Source organism: Lepidochelys olivacea (genome assembly GCF_965140295.1).
Source record: "Lepidochelys olivacea isolate rLepOli2 genome assembly, chromosome: 15".
NCBI classification, from domain to species: Eukaryota; Metazoa; Chordata; order Testudines; family Cheloniidae; genus Lepidochelys; species Lepidochelys olivacea.
Window position 1 is genome coordinate 8,299,339 of NC_140425.1, and position 14,907 is coordinate 8,314,245.

The 14,907-nt window shown below is 50.4% G+C and overlaps 1 protein-coding gene across 1 annotated transcript; it reads right to left on the reverse strand.

Annotated features, from left to right (window-relative positions):
* Window positions 1-946: 946 nt before the first annotated feature.
* Window positions 947-14,818, reverse strand: LHX5 (LIM homeobox 5). Its single transcript, XM_084648642.1, has 5 exons — window positions 14,495-14,818; window positions 11,632-11,855; window positions 9,398-9,675; window positions 6,439-6,604; window positions 947-2,160 (listed from the first exon to the last, which is right to left on the reverse strand). The coding sequence occupies exons 1-5, from the start codon at window positions 14,665-14,667 to the stop codon at window positions 1,793-1,795; spliced, it is 1,209 nt and encodes a 402-aa protein (XP_084504768.1). The 5' UTR covers window positions 14,668-14,818; the 3' UTR covers window positions 947-1,792.
* Between the last annotated feature and the right edge of the window lie 89 nt (window positions 14,819-14,907).

Sequence of the window (14,907 nt, forward strand, 5' to 3'; positions counted from 1 at the left end):
CACTTGGTAAATCATAAATTTCTGGGTAGGGTTGGAGACTTGTTTGGGGGGGTGGGGGTGGTTTGCAGAGAAGATGAAAAGATAATCAAAACATCCATTATCACTCTTTGCCTGTGTTGTGTATGCATTGACCTCAAGCTAGTATGAATTTCAAGAGGCAAAAACAAACTGAAAGCAACCCCTCCTTGAATCTCACGGTGGCTCGATCCAAAGCCCACTGATGAAGCCAATGAAAGTCTTTCGGTCCCTTGACTCGGATGGGCTTGGCAGTTTGACGAAAGCCTGGCAAACCTCTCTGAGGGAAGATGACTTGGCATTGGAGCCTGGCATTGGAGCTCTCCTGACTCACAAGGGTTTTAATGGGCCTGCAGAAATTGGGTACTTCCGTGAGTAAGGGCTACTCAGCTGAGTCAGGACTGCAAGATTAAACCCCTGATGTCATAGACACTTCTTGCCGAATGCTGGAGGGGGGCTATAATAACACTAACCAATAAATACCTCTGACACTGGGCAGCACCATTACAGTACATTGTAAAGAAGAGCGCTCGCTGCACAATATTTCAGCTGCACTGTCTCGTGCCAGAGTTTTTCCAACAATGTCAAGAAGCTAAAGCTATTGTGGCAGAATTTTTTAAACCCCAGTTGCTTCTTTCCTTTTCTTAAAAAAAGGGACCAGGTAAATGAGGATTAGTTAACTAACAGGCCTTGTATTCACTCTGAACGACACGAGCTAGTCACGCTGCCACCAGCTGCAAGAGGCAGTGGTGAAAGGAAATCCACAAGGCTTTTGAAAAACAATTTCTTTTCTTTTTAAAAATTATTAGCCTTTTAAATTTTTTTAAGCAAACCTCTTTCCTGTCACTCCCCTCTCACCCCCCCCCTTAAGAATATAAAAATGTTGGAGCATTAGTTGACTAAAGTACAATAAATAACCAGTAAACACAAAAACATACTTTATTTGTTTCTTCTTTATACAAAATAAAGAAACTAGAAGCAAAAACTATAATACATCCTTCAATCCGTGTGGCCTCCAATAAACTTTTGGGTTTGAAGTGGTGTTTGCCAGAGACATTCGGACTTGGATCGCTTTTTTATTGGTAGTTTTAGTTATATTTCTGCCCAGTGGAAAACAAAACAAACCCCAAGATTCTCCAAACATTAAAGTTCCACAGTCCTGGAAAGCTAAACCAGAACTAACCACGAGGGGTCGCCTTGTCATCAGTGAAGGTTTTCTTTTGCAAGACACACCAATTCCCATTCCCACCTCCATCACCACAAAACGAACCTTCTAATTAAAAAAAAGTGGATTATGAGGGGGTTCCCCCCTTTCCAGATTAAGATTAAAAAGATGCAATTCTGGATTGAAGAAAGAAAGAAAGAAAGAAAGAAAGAAAGAAAGAAAGAAAGAAAGAAAGAAAGAAAAGCCCCCCCCCGCCCCCGAAAAGTAGGCAGTCCAGTCAATCAGGAAATCTGTGATCCAGTCCAGTTCAGCTTTGGTCCAAGAGATGCTGCTTCAGATCCTTGCAGAGGTTAGTCAGCATTGGCACGTTTCGGCAGCCGTGCCTGCTCACACGTGGCGAGGAAAAAAGACACTGAGTGCGGGGATCCCCCGCGGCCTGTGTCCTGTGGCTTGGGGTGGGGGTGGGACTCCGGAGAATTTTGGCATCAGTGTCAGGCGGCCGGTTTTGGTTCCTGGTGTCTTAGCCGGGGCTGGGACGAGGAGGCTGGATCTGCCTGGGGCAGAGGGAGCCGGGGGTCCCCAGCACCCCCACACCCTCTGGCTGGGTCAGCCCTACCACACCGCTGCCTCGTTCAGCTCCTGGTTTGGATGCGAGAGGGGGCCGCTGTACCCGCTGTTGCTGGACATGGAGAAAGGGGGGCTGGGGCCGCCGCTGAAGACCTCGCCGGGAATGGGGTGCAGCGAGCCGGTCAGGCCCGGCTCGGGGCTCGGGGTGTCAGGGTGCGAGATCATGTCGGTGTACCTTTGGTTTTCGGAGGAGTGGTGTCCGGGGAGCGGGGGCTCCAGGGGCCCCAGGGGCGTGGAGCCGGGCCCTGAGGTTGGAAGGTAGCTGGAGTCTGCTGGGGACTGGGCTTGCGAGGGAGGCCCGTGGGGGAAAAAATCGTAGTTCCCGCCTGGCCCGTAGTAGTCTCCTTGGTAATCTGGAGCAGGGGAGAGAGAGGAGGGTGAGGCGGGGCCGGGGCGCTCCAGAGCCTTCCCGGCCCAGCTGAAGCCAGACTCCCCCAGCGCAGAGCCCGAGGGTTTTCCGGGACTGGCCGGAGCTAGCGCCTCCCACCCCCAGGAGCGGCTGCGAATTGTCTGCGCGTAGGGCCACACAGCCCCGGGGGCCAGGTGCGCACCTCTCTCCCCGCTGCCGGTACCCAACACACGCGCAAAGGCGGTCAAGGGGTCCGGGTACAGCAACGCGGAGAGGGGCAGGCCTTTGCAGCCGCCTGGCCCGTCGCTTTTGCTCCACCACAGAAGAGCAGCTCATGCAAGTGAGCTTTCAGGGTCCGGCATTTATTTGCTGGCTGCGTCTTTCACTGCCTGTCCCCACCCTAAGCCGAAGGACACCGATTTCCAGATCCTGTGACAAAAACCAGGGAGGGATTGGTTCAAACGCGTTACTGGGGTCCCACAATTATCCAGCTCAATTGTCCAACGGGCGAGCAAGGTCTAGGATCAGAACCCGGGACATTTTTATCAGCTACAGAGATTTGTATCTGACACTTGCGCGCTTTTTTCGGAAGCCACCAAGCTGCAGAATATCCCACTTTCATCACGTGCAAAAGAACAGAATAAACAGATTCCTAACCGGGCACTAGTGACTGTAACCGTTAATAACCCCAACGTCTTCCACTAACCAGATAAAGCGGAAATGCTTTCAGAGGAGATAGAATTATAACAACACGTCTAATAAATATTTTCCGGAGGGAAATGGGATTAGGTTGTAATGTTTAAAAGGTTTTGCTTCAAATAAGTGGGAGCGGATGGAAAAAACAGTGTATTTAAGTCGATGAACCCCCCTAAGTAATATCGACATTGATTGCGCTTTCATCCTGACAAGCAACCTTCCCCCAGCACCCCCCAGAACAACAGCATCGCAGTCGGAATCTTTGAAAATAGCGGAAGTCTCTGGAAAGCCGCGAAATCCTGGACAGGATTAGAAACCTGGGGGGGGGGGGGGAGGAGAAACTGAACGCGCTGAATTTCTTCCCAAACCTAAAAACAAAATAGTCTCCATAATTGTAACTGACCAAAAATTAATAAAAAGAACTAGAAAAGGTGTCACTGTCTATAGCGCTCTGTTAAAAAAACAAAACAAAACAAAACAAAACAAAACTACCCTCACAACTCCAGGGAGATCTTTCTCTCTAGATACAGGAGGAGGATGAGAGAGAGAGAGAGAGAGAGAGAGAGAGAGAGAGAGAGAGAGATTGTGTAAATGGCTGGATGGAAAAAAATCTCTTATTTAGCTGGCACAGAAGGAAAGAACAGGAGGATTTTTCCCCCGCTCAGCAATGGCAGGGTTGCAAGGGAGGGGTCATTTTTCTAAGCCCCCAGCTCACGCAGCAGCCAGGCAGGCTGGCAACCCCCAGCTAGGGCTAGCTCCAACTTTCAGCGCCCCCCCCATCCCAAGCTGCCTTCAGTGGCGGGGCAATGACCCCCCTACACACCCGCACCCCAACAGGCACCGCTAGGGAGAGATCGGCCCCTGCGTGTCGTGAAGGGGCCGAATTTCGAGGGGCCACATGGCCCGAGCGGGGAGGGGAAGGAGCCGACAAGGGGGAGAAAACAACTAGCAAACACGCAGGGCCCGGCCCCTGTGATAGTGACCTTCCATATGCTCCGGGAGCTCGGAGGTAATTGGAACAAATGCCGTCTGAAAGAGGTACAAAAGGGGGCAGCTGGAGCTTTGTTCCCGGGCACACACGCGGGGGGGCGGGGGCTGAGTGGGAGCGGGGCTCTGTTCATTCAGACAGCTTCATCACAATGCCCCTTTCTTACTTGCTGCAGGGGTGCAAACTTGGCCAAGGACCGGACGGAATCTCTAACAGGGGGATTAGAGGAGATCTCGACAAGCTGAGCTCGCATTCAGGGCGAGGGAGGGCGGGGGGATGTGGGCGGCTGCGGGGGTGGGGGGGGCGACGACCTTTCAAACAGATGCCACAGGAAGGGTGGCAAAGTCATGGCAACCGGCCCTCACCTTCCCTCCTACCCGCTGCCTTGGCCAGTTGGGTCCTTAGCTCTTTGGTTTCTGGGCGAGAATGATCCGTGATCGGTATCTCCGGGCCAATGAGCAGCGGGGGCGAGAGAGAGAGAGAGAGAGAGAGATGGAAAGAAAGTGAAGGAAAGATGAAGGGTTGGAAGGATGGAAAGAAGGAAAGAGGAAGGGATGGAAAGAGAAAATGATGGAGGAATGGAAAGAAAGAAAAAAGGATGGAGGAATGGGAAGAAAGAAAAAAGGATGGAGGGATGGAAAGAAGGAGAGAGGAAGGGATGGAGGGATGGAAAGAGGAAGGGATGGAGGGATGGGAAGAAGGAAAGTTTGGGAATATGTTGTATTCAAACTCCTCGAACCCAGCGAGATTCCATTACAGCCTGGGGCTGGGGCTGCCGGGCCCCTCTGAACTCCGAGCGCCTTGGGCGGGTTTGTGGACGCGCTAGCCGAAGCCCCGCGGCAATGAACTCACAGCATCCCCGGGTTTCGCTGCTGGGGAGCAGCGGCAGAGGCAGGGCAGCCCCCTGCCTTTCCCGTGTTACTTTCTGTACAAATGATGCTTCCTTTAAAAAACCCACCCAGTCTCTGTAAGGGCAGGAGCGCGCTCCATCTGCCATGCGATGTATTTCTAAGGGAGGGACTGGGAGACGAGGGAATCCCCTTCTGCCTCAAAAGCCAAATCGACACAACCACACCCCCCAGCCCCTCACCGCGCCTCTCCTCTGGCCAGGAAACAGCCCCCAAGCCGCAGGGAAGGCATCTTTCTCCTCCTGTCTGTGAGGTGGGTTTCATGACCATTTGCCAACTGTGCGTCTAAATCCGGAGCGTTTACTCCTGGGAGTAAACTTTATTCAGGCGACGAGTCCTACAGAGCCAGAATCTGGGGTCGGTTACACCGGTGTGAATCCGGATTCACACCAGGGGTAACTGAGGTCAGAATCCGGCCCCTGGCTGTGGACAGGACAGGAGTAAGGTAACCGGCAGGACCGCGCGCCGGAGCAGTAAATTTACCCCCAGTAGTAAAGTTTGGAGGATCGAGCCCTACAGCATCACAGCGGGAGTTTCTCTATGGCGCCCCGCGCAGCTCCTGTGAACTCCGGAACCCTTCACGTACGGGACGGAGAGGGACTTTAACTGGAGATTAACTCTTTCCTTTCTCTCGGGAATCCCAGATTGCATCAGCAGCGCATGGGTGCGATCTAACCCCTAGGGGCACGAGAGGCGGCAAAGTCCCCCAAAGACCGCATCTCTTCCTGTCTATGTACAATCGCCGAGTAGAAGGAGACACACCCGGGAAGCACGGCTCCCCGACTTCTCCCGGCTGCGGAGCTCCCGGAAATAGGACAAGGGCCTACGCGCCGGGGTTTGCTCCACTCAGGCGATCTTCAGGGCACAGAAGGTAACAATTTTACCAGACCCACAAATTCCTTCCCCCCCCCCCGCACCCAGCCAGGAAAGGCGGTAACAATGAAGAGAATCCGGAGCTAACACTTTGGAAGGAAGTGGCGTGAACCGGATTGGGAGAAAGCACCAAGACCTTCCCTTAAAGACAAACTCCAGAGTCTTACGGCCAGTTAATACAGAACGCAAGTAGCGGGCTCTCTCGTTTAAAAGACACAATGAAATGCTATAAAATGTAATACACTTCAGAGCCTTAATTTCTAAAGGTGGCAAAAGAAAGAATAAAAAGAAACGAGAAAGAAAGAACAAATGAACAAAAGAAAGAAAGAACAGTGATCAAATAGAAAAGAACGAACAAATAAATCGATTAACAGGGGAGAAAAATGAAAGAAGGAACAGTGATCAAATACAAAAATGAACAAATGAATTGATGAACAAGAAAAAAGAAAGATGAAAGAATGAACAATGATCAAATAAAATGAACAAATGAATGAACAAGAAAGATAGAAAAATGGAAAGAAAGAAAAATGAAGAAGAACAATAATCAAATACAAATGAACAAATGAATGGATGAACAAGAAAGAAAAGAAAGAAAGAACTATAATCAAATAAAAATGAATGAAAGAAAGAAAGACAAAGAAAAGTGAAGGAATGAAAAATGATCAAGAAGAAAGAAAGAATGAAAGAAAGAAAAAGAAAGATTCCTCCAGCCTTAATTTGTTTGCTCTGGGATCTGTGTTTGTTTTGTTTTTACAATGTTTGAATACAAAGAGTGTTAGGAGGTCATCCAGGAAGTGATCCATAAAATGCTCATTACCTCCATAATAAGAGTAAGGGGTAGAACCCAACATTTCAGATTCATCCAGCCTGCCTCCCAGAGGGCGCATGCGCCGAGGACTCCTGAAGAAGGCATGCCTCCTGGCCCCCAGCGCGCTCAGCTGTTTCATTCTCCTCTCTTTGGACCTTCGATTCTGGAACCAAACCTGCGGGCAAATTAAACAACATCAGCAACGTGGTGACAACATCCCCCACCCAGCCCCCCAGCTCCCGCCAGCTGCCTCCCAAGGCCCCGTCAAGCCACACGGGCGCTTTGGAGAGGCCGGCGCAAGAGTTCTGATCTGCCTGCTTTTAACGGGCCTGGCCTGTCTCCTGCACTACGTGTCTGCCCCAGGGCGGCCGCGGTCTCCAGACTAATCGACTAACGCACGGACTGGTCTCTGCGATGTAGGGGCGCATAGATCTGCTGCGGTACACACGTATACAGCCAGCCCAGGAAGCTGGTGGTGTTAATAGGATGCCAGCTAAGAAACGGGTTCCCTTCACATGATCGCCTCAAGATGTTCCAAGTTTCTCCTGCAGGATTTGCCAGATGAAGGCAGCAGCAAGTCACATCCTCCCCCCCGCCAACTCCCAGCTGACAGGCTCCCCGAAGATCCACTTTCCCATTCTTTGGACAAGCTGAATACTTTCTGGACCCTTTACAAGAGGCAGGCGAAGAGGCTCTGAAGAAAAATGAAGAGAAACTTCCAACCGGGGGATTAAACTCTGCAGTTTAGCCAGTGGAGCAGATTGGCTTTGAATTAAAAAGAAGAGGAAAGTTGCGAATGAACTCTGAGAACCATCCAAGAGTGAAGGATTTTTGCACACCCTTGGAGAGGTTTATAATGAAGTGTGCTTCCTACCCCCCCCTCCTCTAAAGCCGAGAAGACATATTCATAAAGGCAATTAAAGGGACTTTTCAAACTGCAAACAGTTGTGGGGGTGCCTGCTTTCCTAATCTAGCTATCCACCCATCGACAGAAACGTAGAGCAATACAGAGTGTATGGAGACAGATAGAAATGTATAGCGATAAATGAGAACACGGAGAATATGTACAGCGCCCGATGCTAAAGCGGGAGGTGGGGGGCAAGACAGGCATTCTTGGACATTTTCCCATCTTGCAGATTTCAGAGGTGAAATACAGAACACTCCATCCCCCCTTTTGTTTGGTCTGGAACAATTTTTTTTTACACGCTCAACACTATATATTTGCCAACAGTACGGCAAAAACGCCTTTGAAAGTATTACTTCAGCAGTAGCAAGAGACCCGAACATTCTTCTCTGGTTTACCTCAATCTATGTCTCTGTTTTGGGACTTGTTTTGATTCCTCCCCAATTTCCTCTTTAATATAAATGTGCAGATTCTCTTAACCAACACTGTGAATAAATCTTGTTGCAAAATGTCAAGACAGACAGCTCTCGGGTTGACCCAGTTTAAAGGACTGATGTTAATTTCTTCTCTAGAACCCCCTTTGCTTTGCAACTTTTTTTATGATTTTCACTTTTAATTTATGATTAGTGGATTTTTGGGCGGGGACCGTTCTGAACTCTTTTCCGCTGACTGGCTTAGCCTGAAAGTCCCACCAGGCAAATACAGGATAAAGAGATTTTAATGAAGAACTGACATTGCTTCAAATAAGTAAGCAGGGAACTGAACGAAGGTTGAGGCATCTGGTTGACATCGTGTTTGGAAGAACTTGCCATCAGGTATTGGATGGAGATGTAATAATCCGGCCTGCTGGATTTTGCATCCAGCACCAGATACAGCCTATAGACCCGGAGTCTACTGGGGACTGCTTGATCGTTTTTTGTTTTTGGCTAACATGGCCTCCATTTGGGTTGGCATCATCTCCCACTGATGTCAACCGGAGCCTTTTCATTGACCTCAATGGGAGCTGAGTCAGTTCTTTAGAGAACTTGGGTCTGATCCGAAGCTCACTGAAATCGATGGGAGTCGATCCACTTTGGATAACTCACTCAAAGCGCTGCCCAGAGTGCGTGGGGGGCTCAAACCCGCACGGGAAAGGCTGAGTCCCAAACTCCAGGCCTGGGTTGGTCAGCACGTCTGCAGATCCACGTCTGGCGTAAGGGCCAGGTCCAAAGGACTGGAGCCTTTCCATCGAGTTCAGTGGGCTCCGGAGGGGGCGCTAAGCACACCAATGCTTGAGACTGAGTGCTGGCTTTCGCCTGAGGACTCTTCAGATGAAGAAAACAATTATATAACTAGAGAGCTTTCAAAACAAAATCTCTGATCATCATCGCTAGTACTAACAGTGGCCAATTATTAGAACTGTTATCATAATATTGACAAGAGGAAATTGTCCTCTTGGTTAGGCGAGAGGAAGAGTTCAGTATCTAGAGAACACCACAAGAGGGACAGCAAGAATTGAGCAGTGGCGTGGGAGTGAGGGGTCCTAAGTTCGAGTTCCAGCTTTGCCACATGGATGAACCTTTGCAAATCACTTCGCTGCCTTGTGCCTCAGTTTCCCCATCTATAAAGTGGGGGCTTACCTCATTCGTAAAGCCTCTTAAAGGGGTATGTATAATTATTACCAAGGGGAGATATTCATGGCAAAGATCTACTTGGCCTCGCCTTTGTTAATATATGCCAATTTCCTCCGACACTTTGGCATCTTGCCAGAACCCTTTTCTTTAAATATCAGAATTTTCTGTCCCCCTCCTCCCCCTCCCACTTCTCACAGCCCTGAAGTGGGACTGCTGAGTTTGGGACGTCACAGTCATCTCCATGGCGACAGGCTGTGATGTAACAAAAGTAGGTGGCTGGGAGCTGGACCCCAAGGGATCCAAAGAGAGGGAAGCAGGAATGACTCGGATACGTGCTCGCCCCACCTGGTTAAGCAGATGGCGATGCTATGGGCGGTCACTCTAGTCCCTGTTTTTGATCCTTTCTCCTATGCTCTGCTATGACACCTCTTGTAGCTGCGCTTGTCTGTACCTGGATCACTCTCATGTTGAGCCCTGTCTCCTGGGCCAGCTGTTCCCGGATGTGCCTGGTAGGTTTGGGGGTAGCAGCAAAGGCAGCCTTGAGAGTCTCCAGTTGCTTGGCTTTAATTGTAGTCCGAGGTCCCCTCCTCTTGGTGCCCGAGTTCTGTTCCTCGTTCTCGTTGTTGGTGGTCTCTTTGTCCGAGGAGGTGGAGTTGTCTGTTTCCTTTGTATCATCCTGCATGGGGTCCTGAAGATCCGGGGACAAACTTCTGTCTGTACAGGAGGACACTGCAAGGGAGAGGCAGAGGGAGATGGATGACTCTGGGCAGAGACGGGACCTTCACCCCCACTGTCCCTCCCGGGGAGGGGGGGGGTTGAACTTCTTTGGAGGCTAGATCCTCCTAACTCTCTGCGCTAATTTAACACGAATCAATCACTCCCAGTGAACACCACGAAGAGTTAATGAGGGGTCTGAATTAGCAGCAACATGGGCTCATCGGGCTATGTGGCAACAGGGAAACACAACACCCCCGGCCTTTTCTGCCACTCGGGCAGGCAGAGGGTGTGACTCCGGTGTGAAACCTCTGGCTTCGGTGGCGTCGCATCGGATTTACGACAGGGTGACTGGATCCGGATGGCAGATTTGCAACCCATTGGCATAGAGGGTGCTGTCCAAGGCTCCCACACTGGGGAAGGAAGCGCTTTCGTTTGGACCAGCTGAGCGTTTTCCTTTAAGACACAAATCGAGCCATAGCTGGGGAATAAGAACCCCTGCCACAAAGCCTTGGCTGTAACCACCGGGGCTCGGGGATTTCATTCACCGCCTTGGCCCTGGCTCATCCCCCCACGCTTCGGAGCCAGCAAAACCCTGACCCTGGGATCGGAAATAGGCCAGCTGCCCGCCTCCCCCGCTCCCAAACAGGCCCCTAATGTGAAGACCGCCGGGCAACCTCTGCTCGCCTGGCTCAGAGCAGCGCCCAAGGGAGCCGCCTGGCAAGATCCAGCCGCAGGTATGACCCCAGGGAAGGGGGTGAGCACAGGCCACAGGCATAGACCGCTGTGCCAGTGAGGACCCGATCCCGCTGCCCTGATGCCGAGACAGCTTCCAAGGAAGTCAAACGGGAGTTCCGCCTCTGCCTAAAGAGAGGAGCATCGGGCCCACAACGCGTGCTCCTGTGAATGCGAATAGCCTGCACTGCTCACACACGCCGCAATGAGACACAGACACAGCAGACTAACAGAGCGGGGGAGCTGGGGCATTCCATCCATTGCGTTTTATGAGGGGCTCTGACAGAGAAAGGAAGGAAAATCTGAGGATCTGTGTGTGATTCTAGGGGAAAGGAAGGCAGTTTATCAGTAGAGGGAGAAAGTGGAAGGCCTCAGGCACTGTTAGCCCCATGGCAGTGAAGGGATCGCTCCCCTGAGCGAGGGTTGGGCGCTTGGGGCCTTGTCTGGAGTCTCTTCGCACATAAGGAAGCCGGGAAAATATCCCAAGCCATGGGGATTTTTTAAAGATCGCAGAGCGTGGATGGCGTTTAGGGGAAGGTAATGTTCGTAGCCCAAATCAAACAGGAACCCGGAAAAACAGCTGTCTCCCCAAACTGCCACATCCCCCTTCCCGGGTCTGGTCACATGTTCCCAGCTGGGTCTGTAAATGTAATTGACAGCGGTCGCTTTGCCCCAGCGCCTGCTGAATGTGCGGCCTGGATTTTTTTTAAGTGGAAAAATCTCTTCGCTCTTCACTTCCAACCCTGGCTTTACCCTGCATCCTCCTCCCACTCCAGCCCCTTCCCCCCAGCCCCTCCCCCCAGGTTTTAGTCCACTTTTCTGCTCTCCCTCCACCCTCTCCGAACCGTCCGTATTTTGAGAAATAGGAAAAAAAGAAAAGGGGGAGGGGACCCAGATATATGTATAAAGATCGAAAATAATAAATCGGTAAAGGATCCCCCCCAATACACCCACACTTGTGGGTATCGGACAGCGATAGCTCAGGTTGTATCTGATGCCAGAGCGTGTGTGTGTGTGTGTGTGTGTGTGTGTGTGAGAGAGAGAGAGAGAGAGAGAGAGGCCCAGCCAATACAAAAAAGACTTCAAAACCCTTCTTGTTTTCTAGAATTTGCAGTTTTCTAGAATTTGCTGTTGGAATAAGAAACTAAAATCCCCTCCCGGATGCGTTTTAAATTCACACCTATGCTAGGCCTCTACGGTCCCACCCCCGGTTAGAGGCTGGCGGAGGCTCCGTACCTGAGTTGAGGCTCCCTTCCTTTAGGCTGGGCGAGTTCAAATAGTCCTCTTTGCAAACGAATTTGTTTTCGTCTATGATATAAAGTTCCTCTCCGGTGGAGAGCTGTTTGTTGCAAACCATGCACGTGAAACAGTTCAGGTGAAAGACTTTGTTTCGGGCTTTCCTGACGAGGTCGCTTGGAGAGATGCCTTGGGAGCAGCCTGCGCATTTGGTACCGAACCGCCTAAAACCGGAGCGAGCGAGAGAGAGAGAGAGAGAGAGAGAGGAGGAAAGTAAATACCCGGGTGCTTAGCGCCCCGGCCTCCCAGTCCCCTATAAGTGCATCCCCCCAACTGCAGGCGCGTGGGTGGAGGGGGTGGGGAGATGAGGCCATGAAAGCGATTGCCTGGATTCCGACAATGAAAGGAAAGCGGATTTGGTCGCCAACAAAATGCGTGCGCAAAATGATTCCTCTGGCGGCGAGCAAAACGCGTCTCCAGTAGCCCAAGAGAGGACTCGCGTTTACTTGTGAATGATCGCCCAGCACCGAGTGCCCTTGTTTGACTCCATACAAATGGACACCCCCCTCACCCGCACTTCAATAGTTCCGTCTCCATGGGAAATATTCTGGGGTGTCTGTTTTGTTTGATCCCTCCCTTATCTCCGGCAGGTAGAAAGTGTCCTCGGCATTACAGCATTTGCTCAACTCGCTTTTGCTCAGACACGGCGCGGAGGAAGGGAAAAATCCTTCTCTTTGGGCCGCCCAAGTTGGGAGGCGAAGGGGCAATTTTCGGAGCTGTATTTTGGGGCAGACATGCATTGGTAGCTAGATCGCAGCTCAGAATAAGGCGAGGGAAGTGGACCAGGTTTTTATACATGCACATGAATGCCTGTGATGCAGATGGGCCGCTTTAAGGAGCGGCCACGGTTCGGTGTAAAAAATAACGATCCGCTTTGGTTTTGCGGGATTTATGGAGCAATTTTTACACCCCACTGTATCCACCAGAAAGCTGCAGAGCGTTTGCATCCTTTTTCAGGCTGCATTTCGCGAGGACATAGGAGGTAATCAATGGATTTTCCCTCACAGTCATAATTCCTATGAATATTCCTGTTCTCTTCCATGAGGTCACATCTCAGTTAGTAAATATCTAACCGGGACACTTTGGTTGTTAGAGGGGTGGTTAGTTCCAAAAGAGAAACACAGAGGGCTGCTTATTTAATTCAAAATACAAGTGGGACTAGGGGATATGAGGATCCTAAAAAGGTCTCCCCCTTCCCCAATAAAACAACCCACACACCAGTGCTGAAAATGGGTCTAGTTTTGATCTCCTTTTATTCTGCATTCCAGCCCCCTCCCCGATTGATTGAATGATTGATTATTATTAATTATTATTATTATTATTCATTGCAGAAAGGGAATATTATTCCTAGGGAATGATCTATATCAAGCAACAGAATCGTATCTGTTTTTCAAAGCAGGTAATTTAGTTTCCACTTTGGGGTGTTGATTCGGGCTCCCTAGAGGTTTGAGGGCTAGTGGAAGTGGGGTGGACGATGGGGGAGAAGGTGAGGAATAAAACTGTTTTTTCCCCTCCCTTGTTTAAACACAACTTCTAACAGCTTCACTTTCCATGACGTTGATTTAGTGAAAGCATTAGAAGTCATAAGTCATTTTTTTGTCTTATCCTGGAGCATAATTGGCTCATCTGCACCTTATCAAAAATCATTAAAGGCATTTAAGGAGTTGCAGCGTGAGGGGTGCTGAATGCAAAGGGGCCGTTAAAGGTAGTTTACATGTGTAAAGGCGAGTGTGACACTTAACCTATTCAAATTCACCTTCATTAGGGCCTACTGGACTAGGAAAACTGCCGTCTCCCTCCACTCTGTATTAATCATCCCCTGAGCTTTTCACCCTTTAGCTAAACAAATGCCCACATTTACCTCAGTTACAGCCAGAAACAAAAGGCCAGGCGATATTTAGGGCGATTTTACATTTTCAATGAGTTCATTTGTTGATTTAAAAGAAAAGGGGGGGAGGGAGGGGAGGGGACGGGACAGGACAAGTTTGCTCTGCGCACGTATAGCCAATTAGACCACAAAGCCTTGCTCCTAACCCTTGCTAGGAACTTTAGTGTGCTTTTGAGAATTCCCAGTTCAGGCAGGAATGTTGGGGCAAAGGAGTTTGGTGATGTCCCCCCATATTCCGCTCTCTGGCCTCTCTGCACTTGAGTTCTGATTTACGCTCTGTCTCTCCGCAATACAAGTAGCTTTGTTTTTAAAGCCCCGGGGCATTCGAAAATCAGTTTTCTGTTGAGAGAAGTTTTATTCTTCTGTACTCCGGAATGATTTTTTTTAAAGTAACCTACAAACCCATACTCTCTCGCCTGGCGTGCGATCCGCTCGGATCTGGCTCAACCGTGTGCATATACCTACATTAAAAGCATTCGAATCGGGTTACAGAGCGAACAAGGAGCGTGGAGCCCCCCCCCCCCCAGTTCTAGGATCTTCCCTTCTGTACAGAAAACTCTGAGGAATATCGCAAAAGGAGGAAATTGACAATAGGGACAACAAGACGCCTGCGGATTTTAAAAAATCACTGAAACCGACCTGGCCGTGCGGCTAATAAATGGATCCCCCCCCCCCCACAGGCACATATAGGGTTCCTTTGGGGAATTGGAGTGGCATATAGATCTGACTCCTTCTGCAGCATCGGGAGTCCACAGCGACCGATGGAGGAGACTCCAGCAAGGTGCCAATTACAGAACGCGCTCAGCTTAGTGGCTAGGACGCTAGGCAAAGCGCAGAAGCAGGGTATCGCTCTGTAACCTTGCCCCGCTATGCTAGCCAAGCAGGCGGGGAAGGGTTCCTCCTTGCGGGACTTACCTGAAAAAGTCATTTTTGCAATAAAGCTTGCCTTCCCTGGAGAAGCATTTCTCCGTCAGGTTGCACTTGCATTCGCAGCACTGGACACATTTAATGTGCCATGCCCTGTCCAACACGTTCAGCAGAAACCTGTCCAGGATGGGCCGCTCGCAGCCTGCACAATGCACCATCATGACCTCCGCAGAGGAAGGCGAGACCAGCAAAATAAAGCAGAATGCAACCCCCACCCCGCCGCCGAAAGCGATCGCAAGGGGGGGAAACGGAAAACAACACTGTCAGCTTCTTGCCTTCTTCTCCTGGGCGTCCTGAGGGCAGGCAAAAAGTGTCGCGTGGACTTCCCAGACCCCCCCCCACTCTTCCCCCACGCCCCCCACACCTCTCCCAGCAGGTTCAATGTGGGGAAGCCAAGCAAA

Bases quoted from the DNA above. Each gene is read 5' to 3' on its own strand.
- LHX5 (XM_084648642.1), bottom strand. From the start codon at position 14,667: ATGATGGTGCATTGTGCAGGCTGCGAGCGGCCCATCCTGGACAGGTTT. The intron at 9,676-11,631 runs GTACGGAGCCTC...TCTCCCTTGCAG, and splicing joins GGAAGGGAGCCTCAACTCAG to TGTCCTCCTGTACAGACAGA. The intron at 6,605-9,397 runs GTACAGACAAGC...ATTTGCCCGCAG, and splicing joins TCAACATGAGAGTGATCCAG to GTTTGGTTCCAGAATCGAAG.